Here is a 20843-nt window from a genome sequence, read left to right on the forward strand (position 1 = left end):
AGTTTTTTTTCTTATTCTGAGGTTATCTTTTTACCACAGTTGCACAATATCCTTTTGAAGACCATAACCCACCACAGCTAGAACTGATCAAACCCTTTTGTGAAGATCTTGACCAATGGCTAAGTGAAGATGACAATCATGTTGCAGCAATTCACTGTAAAGCTGGAAAGGGACGAACTGGTGTAATGATTTGTGCATATTTATTACATCGGGGCAAATTTTTAAAGGCACAAGAGGCCCTAGATTTCTATGGGGAAGTAAGGACCAGAGACAAAAAGGTAGGTTATTTTTTGATGTTTTTCCTTTCCTCTTCCTAGATCTGAGAATTTATTGGAAAACAGATTTTGGGTTTTTTTTTTTTTTCCTTCAGTTTTATTGAGGTGTAATTGACAAGTAAAAATTATATATAAATACAATGTATAATATCTGTTGATGTATGTATATATACATTGTGTAATGATCACTACAGTCAAGCTACTTAACATATTCATCACCTCACATAATTATTCTTCTCCCTCCAAGGTGAAAGCATTTAAGATCTACAAGCTTCAATTTTCAATTAAACAATGTTATTATTAACTATAGTCACTGTGCTGTCCAATAGATCTTCAGATCTTGTTCATCTTGTGTCCCTCCCTCCCCACCCTCAGTCCCTAGAAAACAGTTTTTAAAAATAGTTGCTAATCCTTATTTCTTCTAAATTTTTAAATCAGTTGCTGCCTCAATTTCTATATGAGAAATGACTGACTGATTTCATTTTTCTGTTCATGCTACCATTTTCGTATCATACTAGCACATGTTACCCATTAACTGTATTGCAGATTTGGTCTCATAAAATTCTTTTAAGATAACATTTTTAAAAAGCTATCAAAAATAAGCTTATATTTCTGAAGCTTGTTTGAGCATAGAATGCCTTTGGATAAAATACCATTACCTAGTAAAGTGTGAACTTTTGTAATACGTAAAAATTATTCTTTTATAAGAATATTCATAAATGTAGTTAGATTAATAGAAGATTCTTGATTCTTTGATCAGAAAACTAAGGACTATATTGAAAAATCAGTGACAAATTTGATTCTTATAGTACATCTGAAAGCAAAAAGAAAACTCTTGGGAGAACTTTTACAGTGATTTAATTTTGCTGTTGATGTATTTCTTTGGGTGGTAAGTATGGCAAAACATGTTAAAATTTAATACAAAGAGATTTTGTTCATTTTTCCATCTCTAAGAGGGACAAAGCCTAAGCCCCTCCAGACAGATAGAAAAACTCATTTAGAGAGTTCTCCTTCATGTTAAGCTAATTTCTTCTTAATTCAGCTGTAAACAGAAATAGAATGATCATATTAATCATTTAAAGCTGTGTAGTTGCATTGATTCCTTGTTCCTTTACCCCTCTCTCATGTCTTATTTCCTTACCTTTTGTGACTTTTTTTGCATTATGTATAAGGATGCCAAAGTACTATTTATTGTTGATAGTTTATAAAATTGAATCTTACATTAGTGCATAATTTTGGTGAATGTTGAAGATTGTGGTAGATTGCCTTACATTTCTGCATATTGTTTGCACCTTGGAATGATAGCACTGGCATGAATTATAGAGCTGAGGATCTAAAGATTTTTACTTTGATTTATCCCATTATCATCTGCAGGGAAACAATTGCTTTTACTGATTAAAAATATAGGCCAGGCGCAGCGGCTCACGCCTGTAATCCCAGCACTTTGGGAGGCCAAGGCGGGCGGATCGCAAGATCAAGAGATCAAGACCATCCTGGCCAACATGGTGAAACCTCGTCTCTACTAAAAACACAAAACTTAGCTGGGTGTGGTGGCGCACACCTGTAGTCCCAGCTACTCAGGATGCTGTGGCAGGAGAATCGCTTGAACCCAGGAGGCAGAGGTTGCAGTTAGCCGAGACCATGCCACTGCACTCCAGCCTGGTGACAGAGCGAGACTCCATCTCCAAAAAAAAAAAAAAAACTTAAAATGCAGTAGTAAAAGCGATGGTAGAAGTTTAAAATCGAGTTGATGAGCAGCAGATAACTTGGTAGTGGAAAAAAAAGTCAGGTAAAACAATTTTTGTAATAAAATAGAAAAATTTTGTAATGTGGAGGCATAGAACACTAGATTTAAGCCAGGGGGTCTTAAGTTGTGTCACATACCTTTTAGAAGTCTGATGGAAGGTATAAATGTTCTCCCACCAAAAAATGTACGTAGTGTACATAAAATTTTGCACATAGTTTTTATTACATTGAAATATATTATTTTAAACAGAATGTAAAAGAACCTTCATGAAAACTATGTCACTTTTTTTCATGCAAAAACCGGTGGCCACTACCTGAGAGCAGTGAATAAATCTAAGTAGTACAAATTAACCAAAATTAAGCTTTAGTTCTGTTCAATACGAAATTTTAATGAAAAAACTGCTATTTAACTTTTAAAATAACAAGTTGAAACTATGCTCTTTGACTTTGCAACTTTTATATCCAATCTTTGATATCCAATCAGTGTTGACTTTGGTAAAAAGTGCTGAAAATGCTATTTTACAAAAGAAAAAAGAGTAAATGGAATCTAAAGATTCTATTGCCTGATGAAAGTAGACTTGTCAAGAAATAAGAATTCTCCAAGGCTCTTCAGATAAATTCATGTTGCATCATTTTCTTTGCCTTCAAGTTACTGAGATCATTTTTGGCAAGATCTGTATCATTAATAGTGTGTTAGGAAGGAAAAGATTATGACTCCATATTTTGCTTTCAAGATTGAAGAGTTAAACTCTTTAAAAAGAGTGTATTTTACCCTGTAAACAACAGTATCAGGCTGTAGAATTTGTCTTCTGAAAGCAGTGAACTTACATATAGCAGAGAACTTCATAGAGCTCCCATTTCTTGACAAAACCTCTCAAGAAGCTCTTGATTGAAAGTCTTGGCTTTCATAAATCTGGCAACTTTCACAATAGTAGACTTTTCATGACAAATCCTCTTACACAGGCGATTATTCAAGGGTTGGCACTTGAAACAGTAGAATACTTTCACAACAAGAGATAAGATTTCTTTCAGGATTGATGACAGTCTTGCACCCTAGTGCATACTGATGAAGAAAGCAGTGGGTGACCATGACATGGAGAGCTGCTGTCTTTACCAGTGCCACAATATCAGATGTGTTCTCTGGCAGTAAGGTGTACTATCTGCCTACAGTATACTGAGGTTTCTTCAGGAGAAGTTTTTTGGTAAAGAAACTTCACCATTTTGAAAGTGTTAATGTTTTCTGAAGTTTCCAAAAAGGATTCCAAAATGGGAATGTTTCCTTGATTGTGTCACCTTGCTTGCATTTGATGAAAACTAGTAGCCGGCTATACTGAGAAATCATATCTGAAGAAAGGTGGTACTTCCAATCTTTTTGTGACCTTTATTATTTTTTTTTTAATGTCAGGGTTTTTTTTGGAATGGATAAAAGTATTTGATAGAGGTATTGCAACAGTCTTCTTCTTCATGCTACAAGTGTGTTTGACTCTTTCTAAGATACTTGCCTTCACCGTTCAACTGTGTGACATTTTTATTTGTTTAGCATTACAGTCAATAGCCTAGTAGACGATATAATCAGGAGTTTTAATTGGAACAGTTTTTGTAATGGTCTAGACTTTCCAACTTAACTGTGCTCTCACATGTGGTCTCTTTTTCTCCCTCTTTTCTCCCTCTTACACACTCCCAGCCACACACATATGCATACATACCCTATCTGATATAGCTGCTTCTTAAGAATATTTGGCTCTGCTCTGCTGCTGGTGAGAACTTGCCATTTAAGAAGGACTTGAGACAGTCCATCTCATCATGTTCAGAGATAAAAGTAAAACCCAAGGATACTTAAACTTTATTATATTTTATTTTCTGTTTCCAGTCCAAATTAAATCCAAGAGAAGACTCCATAATGAAAAAGTAAGGACGTATTTTAAATTTGCCAGCGGGAAGATATTCTAGTCATTACAGTCTTGTAATACTATCAATTCTGTTTCTCTTCAGAGGTGAGGAGAGACTATTTGATGAAATCATAAGTCCTGTAGGGTTTTGTGAAGTAGGGCCAGAATGAAAGCTAGCAAGAATAGCAGTTATGAAAAGAAAATGCAAAGTTTATAGTATCATACGGTAAAATGTAATAGTATCTACTTCATCAGTAGAACTGCTCTAGTCGCCGTATATTCTCCGTCCTTTGTATAGGTTGGAATATCCCCCAAGTGAAAGGAGATGATGGGCTATTAGTAAATAGAAAATGGAGATCTGTACATAGAGTGTTAAGGATGTAAGAATATAAATATCAAAATTGTTATGTTTAGCTGTTATATAATAAGACTCAGAGTTAAGTAATTTTGCTGAAGTTGATCACTTTTTGTATCTTGGAATCAAAATAAATAACTGAAATCTACTATACTTGGCTCATGCTTAGTTAATGTACTTAGACCATATTTTGGATGAATTATTCACAGGATCTAAAGGAGTATCCTAATGTGTTCCTACCTTCTTTATCTCTGTGTTTATTGTAAAAGGCAAAAAGAAATGTAGGAGCAAATGCTGTTGACCATATTTTACTAAACAGTAGCATTTGTGTTTAGATTGAAACAGCATTAGAAAACTAGATATGGATTAAAGTCAATGGTGGTTTTTTTTTTTTTTCCCCTTCCAGGAATGTTTCTTATAGATGATCAAACAGGCCCAGAAAGGGGAAGTGTTGTGATTAATATTATCCAGTTAATATTAGCATTCAGAGGAAAATTTGAGTCCTCTTATATACCGTTAAATTTCCTTCTATACTATCAAGTCCACAAATCCTGGAACTGCAAAAGAATTTTGAGACTGTTCAAAATAATTAATCTCTGTATAGGGTCAGGCTTTCCTGCAAGGTTATGAAATGCTGATAAAATTGGTCTATTTTGAAAGGCTCCTCAGTTTATACCCTTCCTTACAAATGCTTCCTTACAAATGCTAAAGCATTTAATGACCCCTGATTTAAAGAGAATTTGGACAGATTGAGGTTGTTGGTCTTGGAAATAAATACTGCAGGCTCCTGTAAAATACTTGAAATGTAATTGTTTTAAAACTTTCAAAGATACCACTTGTTTGCCTATTGGTTAGAATACTAGTGAAATAATTTTTAATCTTTTATGAATAGCTAACTTCATCATAAGAAAACTTAGCTAAGCATGGTAAAGCTATTGTTTTACAGCTGTGGAGTTCTTCCTGAGGAGTAACTGTCTTATAATAAATGTAATTGATTATCTAAAGTAGTTTTATTCTTGGAATATCTCATAATAGGCTTATTCTCTTCTTGTCAGTATTTCCTTGTAGATTGAGCCTGTGGATTTGCATTTTTGTAATTGGGAATCACCATTATAGGAGATACATATATTCTATCTACTTTTCAGTTTGTATGGGGTTAACTTAGAATTATAATCAGAATTATATAGTCAGAATTATAACTTAGAATCATAATGTTATTTTGCTTGTATCCTTAATTTTAATTATAGACAAACATTAAGAAGCTGGAGAAAATTGTGTTCTAGTGACATTTATATAGAAGAATAATCTTTTTTTCCCCCTTTTTTGAAGAGAGATGAGGCAGTCATCATATTTTGGTAAAGAATTTGTAGACTTTGTAGAGGTCTCTTCAAAATAAATCTGGCTCAGAGTCTTGACATATCCTCAGCAAACATGGTGCAAATTAGATGGCAGAGTGGTGGGTACAAGTTGACCATAAAATAAAGCATTAGGTTAGTAATGCCCAAATAATACTTTGAGTTTTGAGTGTTGCAGAGAAGTCAGACAACTGATACTATAAAGAAAAATGTTCTGAGAGTGAGGTAACTGCTTGAGGGAAGGAAGGCTCCTTCTGTCTTATACACTAATTTACAAGAAGAAAATTGTGTTACACTTCCTTAGGAGTCATTCATTTGTATATTTGATACCTTTGCTTTATGAACATGTGAAGATTATTCAAAAGCAAGCTGTTGGTGGTTTTTTTCTTCTAAGAAAGCATGCCGCAGGGCAACTTTTAGGGTTGGTTCTCGTCTAGCCCTGTGCCCCACACTATCTGCATCTGCACTTAAGTTTCAGTATTAGATAACTCACATGTTCAAACTATGAAGAAAGAGTTAAAACATCCTGAGAATGCTAGTAAATATGTATTTTTGAAAGGACTCCCAAAATTTGAGTTTAAAGAGTTAAACTTCCTTTTACATGACAAAGTTACTTAGAATCACTACTGCTTTTTCCCTCTCCCTTGCCTTCTCCCTGTCCCATGCATACCACCAACTGTGTTCCAGAATGATGGCACATAAAGTAAACATTCATATTTCCTTTTTTTTTTCCTTTTCTTGAGACAGTCTCACTCTGTCACCTAGGTTGGAGTGCAGTGACGAGATCTCAGCTCACTGCAACTTCCACCTCCCGAGTTCAAGTGATTCTCCTGCCTCAGCCTCCCGAGTAGCTGGGATTACAAGTGCGTGCCACCAATCCCGGCTAATTTTTGTATTTTTAGTAGAAGTGGGGTTTCTCCCTGTTGGCCAGTCTGGTCTTGAACTCTTGACTTCAAGTGATCCGCCCACCTTGGCCTCCCAAAGTGCTGGGATTACAGGTATGAGCCACTGTGCCTGGCCTCTTATTTTTTCTTTGGTTAAACTTTTAGGAAAAAAGTTTGAGCCGCTTTTAATTTTCTTTCTGTTTTCAAATAAATTATTAGAGATAAAGTTTCTCTCTATTAGGAACTCTGTGTACATGAGTTCATTGAGCTTATTCTTAATAAAGACAAATCTTCCAGAAATAATAATTGTTAACTTTAAGTGATCTCAAGAAAAGGAAAATTTTTAATTTCTCTGGGGAATGAATTTTCATGACCTAATCTTAAATCAGGTTATTTCTTCTAGCCTGTTTACTAAATTTCTTTCTTTCTTTTTTTTTTTTTTTTTTGAGACGGAGTCTCGCTCTGTCGCCCAGGCTGGAGTGCTGTGGCCGGATCTCAGCTCACTGCAAGCTCCGCCTCCCGGGTTCATGCCATTCTCCTGTCTCAGCCTCCCGGGTAGCTGGGACTACAGGCGCCGCCACGTCGCCTGGCTAGTTTTTTGTAGTTTTTAGTAGAGACGGGGTTTCACCGTGTTAGCCAGGATGGTCTCGATCTCCTGACCTCGTGATACGCCCGTCTCGGCCTCCCAAAGTGCTGGGATTACAGGCTTGAGCCACCGCGCCCGGCCTGTTTACTAAATTTCTACATGTTGTAACCTAATGAAATTTTCTTACTTCCTCTTTATTTAAAACAAACGATAATTACTGTCTGTTAAAAAATCTTCCAATGTAGCGTTCTTATTTTTCTTAAGACATTAATTTTCCTGGGCCAAACTGTGTTACTATGATCCACATTAATTAAGGCTGTTATATAATACAATAAAATTGTAGAACTTTCATACCTTGAAGGATCTTAGCAATTATTTAATTCAAACCCATTCTAACATAGATGATAAAACAGATTTGCAGAGTTGGGTGGCTCATACCTGTAATCCCAGCACTTTGGGAGACTCAAGCGGGAAGATTGCTTGAGCCCAGGAGTTCAAGACCAGCTTGGGCAACATAGTGAGAAGCTGTCTCTACAAAAAAAAAACTTAAAAAATAGCCGGGCATGGTGTCACGTGCCTCTAGTTCTAACTACTTGGGAGGCTGAGGTGGGAGGATTGCCAGAGCCTGGGAGGTTGAGGCTGCAGTGAACCATGATTATACCACAGCACTCTAGCCTGGGCAACAGATCGAGACCTTGTTTCACAAAACAAAACAAACAGATCTACAAAGATCAACTTGTCATAAGTCATATAATCTTTTTGTGTAATAACTGAAAACCGCATCTTCTAGCCTCAAACCTGGTATTTTTTTCTACGAAATTATGTTCTACAGTCCAAATTATTTTTCTTTATTATTTTGAATCCTAAAGTAGGAATAGAAACTTAGAAAAATAAAAAGCAACTCCTTTATAATATATGAGGACTTCTTCGGTTTTAAATCAGAAAAACCCAACTCAAGGTAGCTTAAATAAAAGGACTTACATAACTGAAAAGCTCTGGCCTGGATCTAGGTGCTCAACAGATCTCAAGAGTATCTCTCTCATTCTCTCTTCCTCCCTTACCCTCCTCCTTTCTCTCTTCTGTATATATGTTATTTTCAAACAGGCTCTCACAAGTAGTGGCGAGATATAGTTCCTAACGGCTTCAAGTTTGCATTCTACCTACTTTAGCAACTATGATGGGAAGAGAGCTACAATTTGAGCAAAAATTTATAGGGTGAGTTCTGATTTCCCTGGATCAAGGCACATGCCTATTCCTGAACCAAATATTCTGACCAGGGAATGGAATTCTCTGGGACATGTATCTAAAGCTGAAGTATAGAGCCTGCCACACAGGGATAATAATAGTTTTCCAAAGAAAAATCAAGGAGGGGAAAGAATGTTGGAAAGAGAAAAAAATATCAGTTGTCTGCTTCACATTTATTCTCAATAATTAGTTTCATAGAAGTGAAATACTGTAACACCCTAAACTTCAGAGATTCTTCGTAGACAGGAAAAGTAAGAGCTCAAAGAAGTTGTGACTTCGTGCAAATCACATAGTTTCTATACATGGTATTAGTAAAACCCAGGACAGCTGAGTACAAGTTTTACCCTTATATTCACATTGAGGTCCAGATCCTGGTTTTGAATGAGATAATTATGTGCAGTAGGACTGTTTTCTGATCCTTAAAATAGAGACAATAATATCTATCTTGTAAAGTTGTGGTAGTGTTAAAGTATATAAAATGTTGGCAAGTACCTTCATATACGAAAAGCTGCTATATGTTGTCATTGTAATAATAGCCATATTTCTTCCTTTGTTGAATTGCTTTCCTATAGTAATCTTACTGTGATCATCCTGAAACATAGATTTCCGAGCTTCAAGCAAACACTATTATATTGAAACATCTACATAATTTCTAAGTTTAGCAGTGCTGGTGGAAAGTTTACTGAAATAGAAAATTGCTTTTTTAACTGAGGAGTGTAGATTATAAATTCATGATTCATCTTCTCAGAAGATGATCGGAGTATTGATAAATATTGATGCATAGAATATGAACGAAACATTACATATCTTATGCTATGATATTAAAGTAGTATTCTGTTCTGGTAGTAGTATGGCAGTATTTTAGGTCTGAAAGATGTATATAATCTATACTTTTAAGTCTGTTTTTTAAGAGATTAATCATGAGATTTACATAAAACTAAGGTTAAAAATTAATGGATTAGAGATACATCAGGCAAATTTCAGTTTCAAAAGCAGATGACAGAATCTCAGTATCAGAGTAGCATTTAAAGCAAAAAGCATTAAACTGGATCAGAAATGTCATTTTACATTAACACAGGGTATACTCCAGGTAAAGACTTAGCAGTTATGAACCAATGTGCTAACCATAACATCAAAATGTATTAAACAAAAGCTGAAAAAAATGAAGAATAATTGGTAGAAAAGCAATGATGGGAATCTTTACTGTACTTCAGAAGTTACAAAGTAAGAAGGTACAGTCATGTACCAGGTAATGATGTTTGAGTCAACGCCTGACAATGGTCCTGTAAAATTATAATGGAGCTAAAAAGTTTCTATTACCTAGTGATGTTGAAACCGTTGCAATGCAATGTATCACTGACATGTTTGTGGTAATGCTGGTGTAAGCAAACTTACTGTACTGTCAGTTGTATAAAAGCATAGCACAGTTATGTTCAGCACGTAATACTTTATAATGATAAACGAATGTTACTAGTTACATGTTTACAGTACTATTTTATTATTTTAGCCTGTGCTTCTGCTTATTAAAAAATGTTAACTATAAAATAATCTTTAGGCAGATCCTACAGCAGGTATTCCAGAAAAAGGCGTTACTGTCATAGGAGATGTCAGCTCCATGGGTGTTATTTCTCCTTAAGACCTTTTAGTGGGACAAGATGTATAGGTGGAAGAGAGTGATATTGATGATCCTGACTTGTAGAGGCCAAGGCTAAAGTATGTATGTATTTATTAGTTTTTAACAAGAGTTTAAAAAGTAAAAAAATAAATAAATTTAAAAATAGAAAAAATATTACAGAATAAGGATACAAAGAAAAAATGTTTTTGTGTAGCTGTGTAATGTTTTTAAGTTAAATGTTATAAAAGAGTCAGAGTTAAGTTTTTGTGTGTTTATAAAGTGAAAAGTTATAAAATGCTAAGGTTAATTTACTGAAGAAAGAAAAAATTTTAAAATAGATTTAGAGTAGCATGTTTATAAAATCTACAGTAGTACACAGTAATATCCTAGGCCTTCACATTAACTCACCACTCACCCACTGACTCACCCAGAGCAGCTTCCAGTCCTGCAATCTCCATTCGTGGTAAGTGCCCTATACAGGTGTACTGTTTTTATGTCCTTTATACCATTTTTACTGAACCTTTTCTATTTTTTAGAAAAACAGATACCATTGTGTTACAGTTGCCTGTGATATTGAATACAGTAACATACTAAACAGGTTTGTAACTCAGGAGCTGTATCATATAGCCTGGGTGTGTAATGAACTATACCATCTAGGCTTGTGTAAGTATATTATATGGTACGGTGATGAAATCACCCAGATGCAGTTTCTCTTAAGCAACACATAACTGTATATATATAGGTGGCTTGAATAATAAAATAATGAAATGTATTTTTTTCTGTCATTGACAAAACAATTACCAATCTTACAAATTAGACCAACTACAAAACAAAATCTCACTCTAAAATAAAAGTATGTAAGTCCCATTTCTTGATTACAATTCATTATAACTGGAGATTTTTTTTAATGTTTAAATTTATATGGAAATATAAAATCATGTTTTAAATAATTTTTGATTCAATGAGGAAATGTAAATTTACATTAGAAATTAAGATTAATAACAAGTAGAGATTTATAAAGGCAAAAATGTTAATGAATTAGGAAACAGTAAACCATTTGAACTAATAAATCTAAATACTGATTGCATGAAAATGCCAATAAAATCAATACATGTTTTTAAAAGCCAGTCAAGGATAAAAGAAAAGAGGGAAACTAAAAATGAGACGTTAAGTACGAGAAAGGAGATAAAACCACAGTGTGGAGGTGATGTTAAAAATTATATTCAGGTCTGTGCTAATCATTTCAGAAATTTCAATGAGAAATGGGCAATTTTCAGTGAATATGTCATTGTAAATGCTTTAAGGAGAGAGACAAAATCTGAATAGACCCTGCAATAATGAAAATGTCTAGGAGCCCTCAAGAAATACCTGGTTTAAATTGCATTTCAGGTGACTGCTTATCAAACCTTGAAGTATCAAGTAATTATGTTATCTAAATTGGACCAGGTGCTAGAAAATATGTAAGACTTCACAGGTGGCTGCTTATGTAGCCCTTATACCTTAATCTGATAAAGGTAGCATATATTTAAAAAGAAAACCAGAAGGTACAGTTTAGGGAAAATTAAATATTTCTATTTGGCCAAAGTAAGAGTACATTCAAGGGAATTGTGAGAGGTAAGAGTGGAAAAAGAGGTTGGAGCTGTATTTTTATGCTGTGATTGAATTATAGTGTGTGATAAATTGCTCTTGTTTGGGTAGAATACCATTTAACGTTTTGAATTAATTGGTAATTGGATTAATCTTAACTTTAAAAAAATTAATCTAAGAGTGGTATAAAGGATAGATTACAGAATGGATAAAGGGCGATAAATCAGTTGGCTATGGCAGAATTGCAGGAAGAAACTGAAATAGGCCACAGAAAACTGAAACTGACATTTTGAGTAGTATTTTGGAATCAAGATCTGGATTTTGGCAACTGAGTAGATGCATAGGAATCAAAGATGAGTGTACTAAATGAACTTAATCTATGGTTTGTCTCATTTTATTGTGTACCATTAGTGTGTATGTATGCATGTATGTATGTGCCAGGTAGTTAATATGCTGACTGTGTCTCTTAGCTCCCCTCTGCTGCCTGGACCTTTGACACAGTGCTAGAGTTCCCTCACTTCTCTTTTCTATAACCCTATTATATTACTGCTGTCTCTCAGCTGTGTTTCCTTCCTCAAGCAGAAAGAAGATGGCAGGATCATATAGTAGTTGACTAGAAGCTGTGGAGTTTGAGTGCTGGGATTATATCTAGTTGCATTACTTATGAAGATATATGACCTTACCTCATCTATAAAATGGTTTACCAATAGTACCTACCTTACATGGTTTTATGAGTATTAAATTATGTATTTCTAAAGAGATTTAGAACAATACAAAGAATATGGTATGGGCTCAGTAAGTGGTGGTGGTGTTAGTTATTAGAAGGCCATCGAGTGCTGGAGAAAATAGTGAATATCATTGATGGAAATAAGGGAGGTTTTCCAAGTTAAAAAGCTTCAGTTGTTGGAAATGTGTGTTGTAAGTATTTCTGAGAATACCAGGTAGAAATTCCAGCCAGATGCTGGAATTCTGCACTGGCAGTTGGGAATAAAGTCATGTTGAAGGAGATAAGTTTTAGAGTTATTGTGTAAGATTGGTAAAGCACTGGAATAGATTGGATTGACAGAGGGGAGACTCTTCTGAGATAGGCCTATATTTAGGGACAAGAGAAGAGACAACCAATAAGGGTTGAAAGAAACCTTAAGAGAGTAAGTCCTATGACAGAAGCAGGGAAGTTTCAGAATGGATGCAGAAAGATCAGCCAGGCTCTTCCTGTTCTCCATCATGGTGCGGCATCAAGGTGGAAAGGATAACACCATGCAGGAACTTTGCATCTGCAGGCTCTGCTTCAACATCTGTTTAGGAGAAAGTGGAGACAGATGGACCTGAGTAACCAAGGTGTTGGAGCAGCTTACAGGTCATACCTGGTGTTTTCCAAAGCTAGATAATACTGTTAGCCCTTTTGGCAATAGAAGAAATTAAAAGACTGTTGTCTGCTGCACAGTTCGAGAGGCCAAGGCAGATGAAATCTTGGAGAATGATCTAAAGGTGCACGAGTGTGAGTTAAGAAAAACTACCTTCTCAGATACTGGAAACTTTGGTTTTGGGACCCAGGAACACATTGATCTAGGTATCAAATATGACCCAAGCATTGGTGTCTACAGCCTGGACTTCTGTGAGGTGCTGGAAAAGCCAGGTTTCATCATCGCAGATAAGAAGTGCAGGACAGGCTGCAGTGGTGCCAAATAGAATCAGCAAAGAGTAGGCCGTGCGCTGGTTCCAGCAAAAGTATGATGGGATCATCCTTCCTGGCAAATACATTCTCATTTCTACCCAAAAGGCCAATAAAAAGTTTTCAGTGAAATGTTTAAAAAAAAAAAAGATCAGCCAGCAGCCAGTAGGGTATTAGTTGTTGAGAAAGCACTAATGACCATTAAGAAATCAGCCTCGACTGGGCATGGTGGCTCAGGCCTGTAATCGTAACACTTTAGAAGGCCAAGGCAGATTTCTTGAGTCCAGGAGTTGAGACCAGCCTGGGCAACGTGGCAAAACCCTCGTTTCTACTAAATCAGTCAATCAATCAATCAATCAGTCAATCAATCAATAAGCAGGCAAGCAAGCAAGCAAGCAGGGCTTGGTGTTAGGCTCCTGTACTCCTAGCTACTCGGGAGGCTGAGGGGGTTGAACCTGGGAGGCAGAGGTTGCAGTGAGCCAAGATTGCACTACTGCACTCCAGCCTGGGTGACAGAAGTGAGACCATGGCACGCCCCCTCCGCTCCAAAAAGAAATCAGCCTCATAATCAATTTCTCTGGATTAAGGAGTAAGAGCATCTCAAGATTTGCTCTTTATAGAGTGGGCGGCTGATGGTTTGAGAGAGGTACAGAATCTAGGGAGTGTGTGTTTTTGGTCTTTCATTTGTTTGCCGACCTTGGATAAAGAATAAAGATTACTTGAGCATATTATTTAGAGACAAGTGGAGAGAATAAAGGCACATGCCAGATAGCAGATAATTAATAAAGCACTTGCCTAAAATAGAACCTCGTTAAACAGGAAGAGACGTCAATCATGAAGCGATTTTAAGATGGGAGAAGGGAATTTTGAGTGTTTATATTGGATGACATCAGGGTTCCCAGTAAAACAGGAGCTGAATTCATTGAAGATGATGTGTTGGTCAGGATAAAAAGAGAGGTTGGGAGAACAAAGTGCTAAAATCATTGTGGTCCCGCGCAGTCAATAACACATGTTTTGTATATGTATTATATAGTATATTCTTACAATAAAGTAAACTAGAGAAAATAACATGTATCAAGAAAATCATAAGGAAGAGAAAATACATTTACAGTACTGTATTTATTGGTACCATACACTTATGTTGTCAGTTTACAAGATGAAGCATCTGAAATGGCCAGCAGCTATAGCTGTACATATCTACTGTACATATCAAGCAAGTCACCTTATTATAATATCCATGACTTTTCTCCACTTCTTGAAAGCACTTCCATCATCACTATTGGCACTTCATATGGATCTCATGGTGTTAAGGTTTACAGCATTGCATTAAGCACAATGAAAAATACACAACAGGGCTGGGCGCGGTGGCTCACGCCTGTAATCCCAGCACTTTGGGAGGCCGAGGTGGGCGGATCATGAGATCACGAGGTCAGGATATCGAGACCATCCTGGCTAACATGGTGAAACCCTGTCTGTATTAAAAATACAAAAAATTAGCCAGGCATGGTGGCACGCGCCTATAATCCCAGCTAATCGGGAGGCTGAGGCAGGAGAATCGCTTGATCCCAGAAGGCGGAGGCTGCAGTGAGCCAAGATTGTGCCACTGCACTCCAGCCTGGGTGATAGAGCAATTCTCTGTCTCAGAAGAAAAAGAAGGAAAAAAAAATACACAAGAACCGTGAGAGAGAGCTTTTGATTGCAATATACAATTTACTGGAGAGATGAGCTGATCCTACAGAGATGATTAGTGTCACACGGTGTTTTAAATAGATTCTTGCAACCCTTGAGCTCACTGCAGTAGCAACAGAAGTTAGCTATGGGATTTTAACAGTAGTATAGTATGTACTACAGTTAATATTACGTAGCTATGATTTAATGCTGCATCTTTGCATTTGTTTATTATCTTGACTACAAGTGGTATTATGTCTGGTCTTAAGGTTTGTGTGCATATGTTTTGATGAATTTTAACTTTTTATAATAGGTTTGTGTATATTTTATGTCAGTAAATGATAAAACAGACTAATAATCTACATATATTTTACATATTCATGACATAAATCTAACTTTTTCTTAACTTTTTGATATTTCCAGGCTATATGTTTCATCTGCAGGTTTTTTCTAATTATTGAAATCTCTGAAAAATGTTATTGAAAAAAAAATCCATATATATAAGTGGACCCAAACATTTCAAACCTGTCTTCAAGGGTCAGCTGTGTAAATAATTTTCTTCATAATTAAAGTGGAAAAGGAGAGTTACTACTAGTAGAAAGTAGAACTGTACCCTTGAGGGGTGGGTGGGTGGGGGTGTGTGTGTGTGTGTGTGTGTGTGTGTGTGTGTGTGTGTGTGTAGTTACAGATCAATTTAACTTAAAACTTCTTGGTTAGAGATAAAACTGGTCTTTATTAGCCTTAATTTACATGAAAAATGTTAGGCCAGGCACAGTGGCTCATGCCTGTAATCACATAACTTTGGGAGACTGAGGCGAGCAGATCACTTGAGGTCAGGAGTTCAAGACAGCCTGGCCAACATGGTGAACCCCATCTCTACTGAAAATACAAAAGCTAGCCAGGCGCAGTGGCACATGCCTGCAATCCTAGCTACTTGGGAAACAGGCAGGAGAATTGCTTGAACCCGGGAGGCGAGGTTGCAGTGGGCTGAGATCGCACCACTGCACTTCAGAGTGGGTGACAGAGCGAGACTCTGTCTCAAAAAAAAAAAAAAGAAAAATTTGAAAACACAGAGTATTTTTTAATCTTCAAGAGCCTTTATGGCCTTTTATTCATATGTATAAGCTTTTAAAGATGAGTAAAATTTTAATTTAGTGTGGACTTTCCACTCATTTGAAATCCTATATTACAGGTGTTAATTCAATTTTAGTGAGTGTGCATCATGGCTCAGAGAGATAGGACTAGAATGAGGAGGTCACATTGGAGACTCTGAAACAGATACATGTGAGCCTCCCAACTTTTTAATATTTGTTAATCTAGAAATGTTGAATTTCGGGTGCTGACAAGGCAGCAGGTAGATAAGAATTGCAAAGTTAAGAAAATAGACTATAATTTTGATGGTAAACTAATCAATTTTAAAATGTACTTTTCCATGGTTTTCTTGGAATTGTCAGTAATTTTGTTTCAACTGGTATTCATACATAAATTATTCACCCAATGTTGACAACTAGTAGATTTACATATTTTTTATGTTTGCCTATCCTTTTTTGGGTAAGGATTAACAATGTATAAACACCTACATTATAGGTACACAACTAATCACTTGCTACTTGAAAAAACCTAAAGCTTTGAAATCTTTTTATTATTGCACACAGACTTATGGCAAAAATGGAGATAAAGAGAAAAATGTCATCCACTAAACCCCAACAAATAATGTCGACAATGTGATCTCCTCGTAGACTTGCATTGACTTAATTTTTAAAAAAAATTTTATTGCATATTTTGACTAGATTATAAATGCATGTGATTAAAAAATTCACATGATTTGCCGGGCGCGGTGGCTCAAGCCTGTAATCCCAGCACTTTGGGAGGCCGAGACGGGCGGATCACGAGGTCAGCAGATCGAGACCATCCTGGCTAACATGGTGAAACCCTGTCTCTACTAAAAAAAAACAAAAAACTAGCCGGGCGCTGGGACTGTAGTCCCAGCTACCGGGAGGCTGAGGCAGGAGAATGGCGTAAACCCAGGAGGCAGAGCTTTGCAGTGAGCTGAGATCCGGCCACTGCACTCCAGCCTGGGCGACAGAGCGAGACTCCGTCTCAAAAAAAAAAAAAAAAAATTCACATGATTCAGAAAAGTTCCCCTCCAACTCAGCTTCCATGTGATATTTCCCTTAGCTAACCTACTTAGCAATTCTGTATTTATCCTGCTAAACATGAATGACAGTTGTTTGCTGAAATTACATTAAATATGATGTAATAAGTCATTGTAAGTTTACATTTTTTACCTTTAATGATTTTTAATGTTTTAATGAAGAGTAGTAGTACTGCTCTTCAAAGTACTACTACTTTCCCTTACCTTTTACTGTTTTGTTAAGAAAATCATATAGAAATAAAATTCCAGCTATTCAAAAACTGTACCTTAAGTACAGATAGAGAATTGTTAAAACTGTGTTCTATTTTGTAGTTGTAGCATGCTTTTGTGTAACTGCATCTGGTGGTTGATCCTCATGAGAACCCTGTTAAGAAGGAAGGGTACATATTATTGTCCTGATTTTCCTTCGAAAACACGTCAGCATTTGTATTTTGACTGTCAGCATTGAAATACAAGTCTTTTATTTATAAAATTGTGGTCTTTATACTGTGGCCAAAATCTTAAATCACTTATCAGGATTAGAAATGGTTTATACTTATTTTTTTGACATTTATACACATACACACATATTTTTTAATTGTCTATAATAAAATCATGCTCATCTTTGAAAAAATATTAGGTGTACTACAGTGGATACCTACATACTTGCTATTTATCATACCTGGTTTTTTGTTTGTTTGTTTGTTTTTTGAGACAGTCTGTCTCTGTTGTCCAGGCTGGAGTGCAGTGGCGCGATCTCAGCTCATTGCAACCTCCGTCTCCCAGGCTCAAGTGATTGTCCTGCCTCAACCTCCCAAGTAGCTGGGACTACAGGTACACACCACCACGCCCAGCTAATTTTTTGTATTTTTGGTAGAGATGGGGTTTCACCATGTTGGCCAGGCTGGTCTCGAACTCCTGACCTCAAGTGATCAGCCCGCCTTGGCCTCCCAAAGTGCTGAGATTACAGGTTGTGAGCCACTGTGCCCGACCTGTTTTTAAATTCACATAAATATGTTTTATATTTTTCATTAGAGAGAAGAAGGTTATTTGTGTCCAGCATTTTTAAGACACTGGGGAGATGTAGATGCCAGTAGTAACTTAAAGAGAAATAATTGCAAATTATTTTTCCTCTTGAGTATACTTTCATTTAAATTACAGTTTTCTGTAAGTTACTTTTAACTGTTAAACTTCTTAATGTTGCTTATTGTTTGTCTTATATTTCTAGGTTGGATTTTTCTTAAGTCGCATGTCTAATAAACCCTTAAATACCTCATTTATTCATCATCGTTAGTGAATGCATTATTGTACATATTAGATTTTTCTCTTTAGATAACTCAGCTTCCCCTATTAAATGCCACATATATATATATTGTTTATGTTTTATTATTTAATGAACTCTTGAGAACTACATACATTTTAATCATTTGTAATACTTACATTTTCTAAAATCCTTCACTTTCCCCTGGTTTCTTCAACAAAGAGATGCATGTAGTACAGGGATAGCTTTACCTCTGTTAGAAGATTGTTGCACACATTTACATCATCTGCATACTCCTGTTTTTGTTGGACTCTAATGCCAGCATCAGTTTTTGCTGCTGCTATTTCTGCCTCTTAAAGGCAATATGCCTCTATCTAGTTTGCTGATTCTGATACGCTTTGCCCTGGAAAGTAGGTAATCAAGTTTGTGAGGAACTGTGTGTTTAAAGAGTCCATAAATCCTTGTGGGGAGCCCTAGGTGTAAAGAGCACAGCTGTAGGGCAGAGGCCTTTGACATTTATTTTGGATATGCAGTGGCCTTTGCCTATGGGGTTCATGGGTCAGAGCGCTGTTGTGACCTTTGAATAAATGGGGTGTTACAATAATTGTTTCAAGGGAGAAGAGTTATTCTTATATTATCCTTTGTATTGATATTGCTCTTATTTATTACTGAGCTGGATTTAAGTATTAATCATTTAAGGTCAAATTTCTAATGTATATATGTTCTTCAATGGCTACAACCCAGTTACTATAGCAATTTAGTGAAATAACTATAATGGAACTTTTTTTTTGAATTTAGCTTCTCTTTTTTTTTCTGTCCACCAGGGAGTAACTATTCCCAGTCAGAGGCGCTATGTGTATTATTATAGCTACCTGTTAAAGAATCACCTGGATTATAGACCAGTGGCACTGTTGTTTCACAAGATGATGTTTGAAACTATTCCAATGTTCAGTGGCGGAACTTGCAGTAAGTGCTCTGAATTCTCATCCTTCCATGTATTGGAACAGTTTTCTTGCCATATCCAGAAGTTTATATAAAAATTTAGAAAGAAATTTACCACATTTAAAATTTATGCAGGAGACTATATTTCTGAAGCATTTGAACAAATTAATTAGCTTTGTTGTTCAACTCATTGGGCTAAAGAAGCCAAAAGCAATGGGTTTTAATGTAGTCGAAGCCAAATTATATTTATGAAAGAAATATTCTGTGTTATAACTACCAAATAGAGCCGAATTCTGACCAGATGATGAAAGAACCTGTCCCATCAGAGGTACAGCATGAGGTCCAGCAGAGGAGTTCAGCAATTTGCTGGTCTTAGGGCAGGGATCAAGTCCTTAATATCTTAGGAAAACTAGGTATTGACAGTAATGGTGACAAAGCAATAAAAAGGAAAGGAAGAAGTGATAAGACATGGCAGCAAGCTGAAGTAAGATTAGTAAAGAATAGGAATCAAAGTATGTGGAGTGTTGGAGAAAACCTGGATTTAGATCCGGATTCCCATCCTAGATCTGTCATTAATCTATTGTGTAACGCTGGGCACATCATCTACCTCTCTTTGAGTTTGCTTGTCAATAAAATGAAGAGACTTTGAAATCTGAAACTTCTGGATGTACGAAGTACAGATTATGTCACTGATGTCTGCTTCTAATTTATTTCTCCCTTTTACCCTAATCTCTATAAGTCTACCTCAGTCATCCTGATGCTATTCTACTTCTCCAGTGTTGTTTGTCAGATAGGTGTGATCATCATCATCAGATCTTTTCTGTATTCTTAGAGACAGATAACTTTATCAAAGACCAGAGTTTATTAGTATAGCATGTTAAATAAAGGCTTCTAAAGAGTCTCATTGATACTCTTTACATCTCAGTACAGTTTTTAAAACTGCTGAATGCAAGGTACTGGGCTGTTGGAAGTGACTGACAAAGGAATGTAACAGATTCATAGAGAAGGAAAAAGGAAGAAAAAACTCATTCTCTTCCTATAGTATTGATGTCAGTGTAAGAGCCAAGAGAAAGATATAAAGTATCATGGAGATATTAAGGGAGAGAAAACATTCACTTTAGTAATCTTTCCTAATTTTCTAGTTTCCTCTTATGTACTATGATTTAATACTGTAGTAAAGCTTTAATAAAAAACTAGCTATATGTAATTAAGTGGGAGGTTGTGGGGCTAGGCACAAGGCTCACACCTGTAACCACAGCACTTTGGGAGGCTGAGGCAGGCGGATCACTCGATCTCAGGAGTTTGAGATCAGCCTGGGTAATAAGGTGAAACCCCATCTCTACTAAAAACACAAAAATTAGCTGGGCATGGTGGCGCGCACCTGTAGTCCCAGCTTCTTGGGAGACTGAGGCAGGAGAATCACTTGAACCTGGGAGGCCAAGGTTGCAGTGAGCCGAGATCATGCCACTGCACTCCATCCTGGGCATTGGAGCAAGACTTTGTCTTAGAAATAAATAAATAAAAATAAAATAAAATAAATGGGAGGTTCTATGTATAACTTACAAATGCTACATTCAGAAAAGCTTTTGAAGGTTGTCAAAGTTTCTTAAAGGAGGTTCACCAACTCTT

General features: G+C 36.2%; 1 protein-coding gene and 1 pseudogene across 3 annotated transcripts in view; both read left to right on the plus strand.

The window, feature by feature from the left end:
* Nucleotides 1-20843, plus strand: part of PTEN (phosphatase and tensin homolog) — a 104786-nt gene that overhangs the window by 69009 nt on the left and 14934 nt on the right. For both annotated transcript variants that reach the window (XM_010379624.2, XM_030941484.1), the window contains 2 exons: nucleotides 40-278; nucleotides 19097-19238. In XM_010379624.2, the coding sequence (XP_010377926.1) occupies nucleotides 40-278; nucleotides 19097-19238 (381 nt within the window). The remainder of the gene's footprint in view (nucleotides 1-39; nucleotides 279-19096; nucleotides 19239-20843) is intronic.
* Nucleotides 10939-13534, plus strand: LOC115900489 (annotated as a pseudogene). The gene has a single exon (XR_004060171.1). The product of XR_004060171.1 is annotated as a 60S ribosomal protein L11-like (transcript).

The sequence above is a fragment of the Rhinopithecus roxellana genome, chromosome 11 (assembly GCF_007565055.1).
Source record: "Rhinopithecus roxellana isolate Shanxi Qingling chromosome 11, ASM756505v1, whole genome shotgun sequence".
Lineage (NCBI taxonomy): Eukaryota > Metazoa > Chordata > Mammalia > Primates > Cercopithecidae > Rhinopithecus > Rhinopithecus roxellana.